The sequence below is a fragment of the Elephantulus edwardii genome, unplaced genomic scaffold (assembly GCF_000299155.1).
Source record: "Elephantulus edwardii isolate Elephantulus edwardi_28Jun2011 unplaced genomic scaffold, EleEdw1.0 scaffold00161, whole genome shotgun sequence".
Taxonomy (NCBI): Eukaryota; Metazoa; Chordata; class Mammalia; order Macroscelidea; family Macroscelididae; genus Elephantulus; species Elephantulus edwardii.
Window position 1 is genome coordinate 4,006,671 of NW_006399911.1, and position 3,224 is coordinate 4,009,894.

Consider the following 3,224-nt stretch of genomic DNA (forward strand, 5'->3'; position numbering starts at 1 on the left):
CAGGGGCCACCCCGGGAGAGGCCTATGGGGAGGGTCCTGTGAGAAGGTGGTGCTAAGCTACTACCCCTGCTCACCCGCGTGCTGTGTGGACAGTAACTCTTGCTGAAGATCATCACGCGGTTGTTTTCAATGAGGTCCTGGAGGCGGCGCCGCATCGCCTCCCGGGTCTCAACGATCGAGGTGCCCGTCCCCGGGGTCGCCAGGCGGGCCCGGCGCCCCGGAGGCGACGACACGAGCGCACCGCGGGCGCCGGCCGGGCGGCGGTTGGGGCCGGTGCCCACCTTCCCCCGACCTGGCGGCGTTGGCGACTGCGCCAGTGTGATGCAGTCGCCCAGCTGAGCTGGGTCCGTAAAAGAACAGAAAAACAGGCAGCAGCAGCTACACAGGGATGCGAAGGCCACCAACCTCTATCCCACCGCAGTGGCTAGCTCCGCCCCCAGCCCGTCTGTGCGCATGCGAATAAAGTTGCCGGCTCAGATTCTGCGCAGGCGCCAGCTGAAGTTGCACAAGCTTGAAGTTGCAGAGCTGCCAAGTTACTCCACGTGGTGTGTGGGTGTAGGGCTACCCGGGGACCCTGGATGCAGTCCAGGGGTGGTTTCTGTGCACAACATTCCACGCCTTAGAATTTCCATCAAGCCACCTTGTTGTTGGCTTTTGTTGTTGTTATGTGCCGTCGAGTCACCTGTGACTCATCGCAACCCTGTGTGCAATAGCTCTGAAGCCTGCCCTGTCCTGAGCCAGCCTCACTGACTCCGAAACACCTACCCCCATTGCCCTAGTCACTGTCAATCCATCTCATCCGGACTTTTCCTCTCCTGCCTTGCCTCTCCACCCTTCTGAGTATGCAGTCCCTCCTGGTCACATGCCCAAAGTATGTAAAACAGCTTCAAAATCCTAGCCTCCGTGGAGAAACTTGGTTTCACTTTCTCTAAAACAGACCTATTTGCTTTCTTGGTGGTCCATGGTATGATCAAGACTCCTCCAGGACCACAACTCAAAGGCATTAATTCTTCTTCTATTATTCTTAGTCATTATCCAGCTCTCTGATCATAACCTTAAAAACTATTTTTTTTTCCACTGAGGATGTTGTTGTGTACCAAAGAGTTGAAACTGATCTATAGCGGTCTTTCAGAGGCAGTAAATCACAGAGGAGATTGTCCATCTTTCCCCCATGAAGCAGCTTGTGGCCTCAAACCGTGTGACTTCGGGATTGCAGAGCAGATTCTTGCCACTAGGCCACCTTGTCAATATTATGAAGAACTTAAAAATTTCTAATCTTGCTTCAAATGACTCATAGCTCCAGAGTGTATAAATCAAATGAGAGGAGATTGCCCATTTTTCTTCTCACTAGTTGTTTATTGTTGTTGTGTGATGTCTAGTCTGAACTGACAAGTTGTTAACCCTCCAGCGGGTTTTCAGAGGCAGTTAACCACAAGGAAGAAGGTTGCCCATCTTTCTCCCACAGAGCAGCTTGTGCATTTGAACCTCATACTTTAGGATTGCTACCGCACCTCTCTACCATTAAACCACTAGTGTCATGTGTTTATTTTCCTTTGTGTATTTCTGTGTCTGGAGCAGTTTATGAATGATAATTGTGAATGTTAATTTACTTTGTGGCCTGTTGACTTGTAGTCCAGCAAACTCCCCTTACTTTTTATTAGAAGATTGGCCTAATTTCCACAAATACCCTTGGGTTTCTGTTTATTTTGAAATGTCCTAACTTTACTGTTATATTTTAAGAATATTTTTTTCTGGGTATGGAATTATTAGCTGGTTTGTTTGTTTGTTTGTTTCCTTTGAGAATTTTAGTCTTATTTTTCTTTCGGATTAGTCTTATTGCCCTTCTTTGTAGGTAACTTTCTTTTTTCTGAGCTGGTTTCTGAATTATTTCGTTGTCTTTAATTTAGGAAAATTCTATTATGATATGTCTTGGTATTTTTCTTTGGTGGTTTATTTTCATTAAGATTTGCTCAGCTTCTTGAATACATATTTTCTGTTTTCTGTATTTGAGAAGTTTTCTTCTAGGATACTTTAAATAACTTCCTCTGTGTGTTTGGCGTGTGTGTGTGTGTGTGTGTTTTCCTATTCTGGAATTCTTAATATTGTCTTGTATGATTCTTCTGGTTTCTTCATTTTCCCTCCTTCATTTAAGGGTTTGCCTTTTGCCTCCTTAAGGTTTGAATGTCAATGGAATTGATCTTAATGTTAATGGATGGTATTTGTATTAATACCTTTGTGTATATTCTAAGAAGACTGTACTAGGCAAGTTTCTGGACTACTGAAATCTTGTATCAATGAAGACTTTCCTGACCAGCTGTCAAAGAAAGCTTGTATCAAAGAAGAATTTAATCACACTGCTTCTTTATTTTGTAAAGATGCAAAAAAGAAAGGACAAAAGAACTGGAAACTTTTTGCCAACAAGTCAGAACCAAGTCAAAGCTGACTTCCAGCAGGTTTTCAGAGGCTATAAATAACAGAGAAGGTGATTGGCCACTTAGCTCCCTCAGAGAAACTGGTTGATTCAAACTGCCTGCCTTTGGGTTGGCAGCACAACTCCTTTACTACAAAGCCACCAAAGCTCCTGTATAAAGGAGCCATAAGATTCAACACTTTCATCAGGCAGGTCATAGAAAGGCAAAGCTTGTCCAGATTATTTTTTATATATATACTGATGAATTTGTAGCAGCCTTTGGACTGTGATCACAATCTCTTTAGCATTCCACCTTTCTTTTTCTATTTACTGTATATGCTAAACAAAATCTTTTTCTTTCCTACTGTAACCTGTGGGAAGCCAAATTTCACACTAAATATTTAAAATAAACCAAATGCTATATCAGGATATGAGAAAGGTACAATGCAATGCACCTTAAAGCACCAAGGCAGACTTTAAGCATTTTCACAATTCTTGTCTTGTATTTGCTATCCTGTCCATCCTGAGTCAAGCATGAGGCTTTCAATAAAAGAGCTTAGCTTCATTGGTATGAATTCTCTTTGTGATTTGTTCCCTGGCAATTTTCAATAAAGGCACGGGGAAGCTGGGTTTAATGCTTCAGTTGTTCCAACTGCTCACCCCCTGCTATACCTCTCTGTTTTCTTATACATTCTTGATGTTGTGTCTTGTTATTAATACCTTACCCTGGGTCAACAACAGTAACCATTGTAGTATCTTTTCCCACTAATAATATATATATTACTAATTATATATGTTGTTGTTGTTATGTGCC

General features: G+C 43.2%; 1 protein-coding gene across 1 annotated transcript in view; it reads right to left on the minus strand.

Annotated features, from left to right (window-relative positions):
* The window catches only part of TXNRD3 (thioredoxin reductase 3), a 91,618-nt gene that overhangs the window by 76,401 nt on the left and 11,993 nt on the right, over nt 1–3,224 (minus strand). Inside the window, exon 2 of the mRNA XM_006895201.1 lies at nt 75–340. Coding sequence (XP_006895263.1) covers nt 75–340 — 266 coding nt within the window. The remainder of the gene's footprint in view (nt 1–74; nt 341–3,224) is intronic.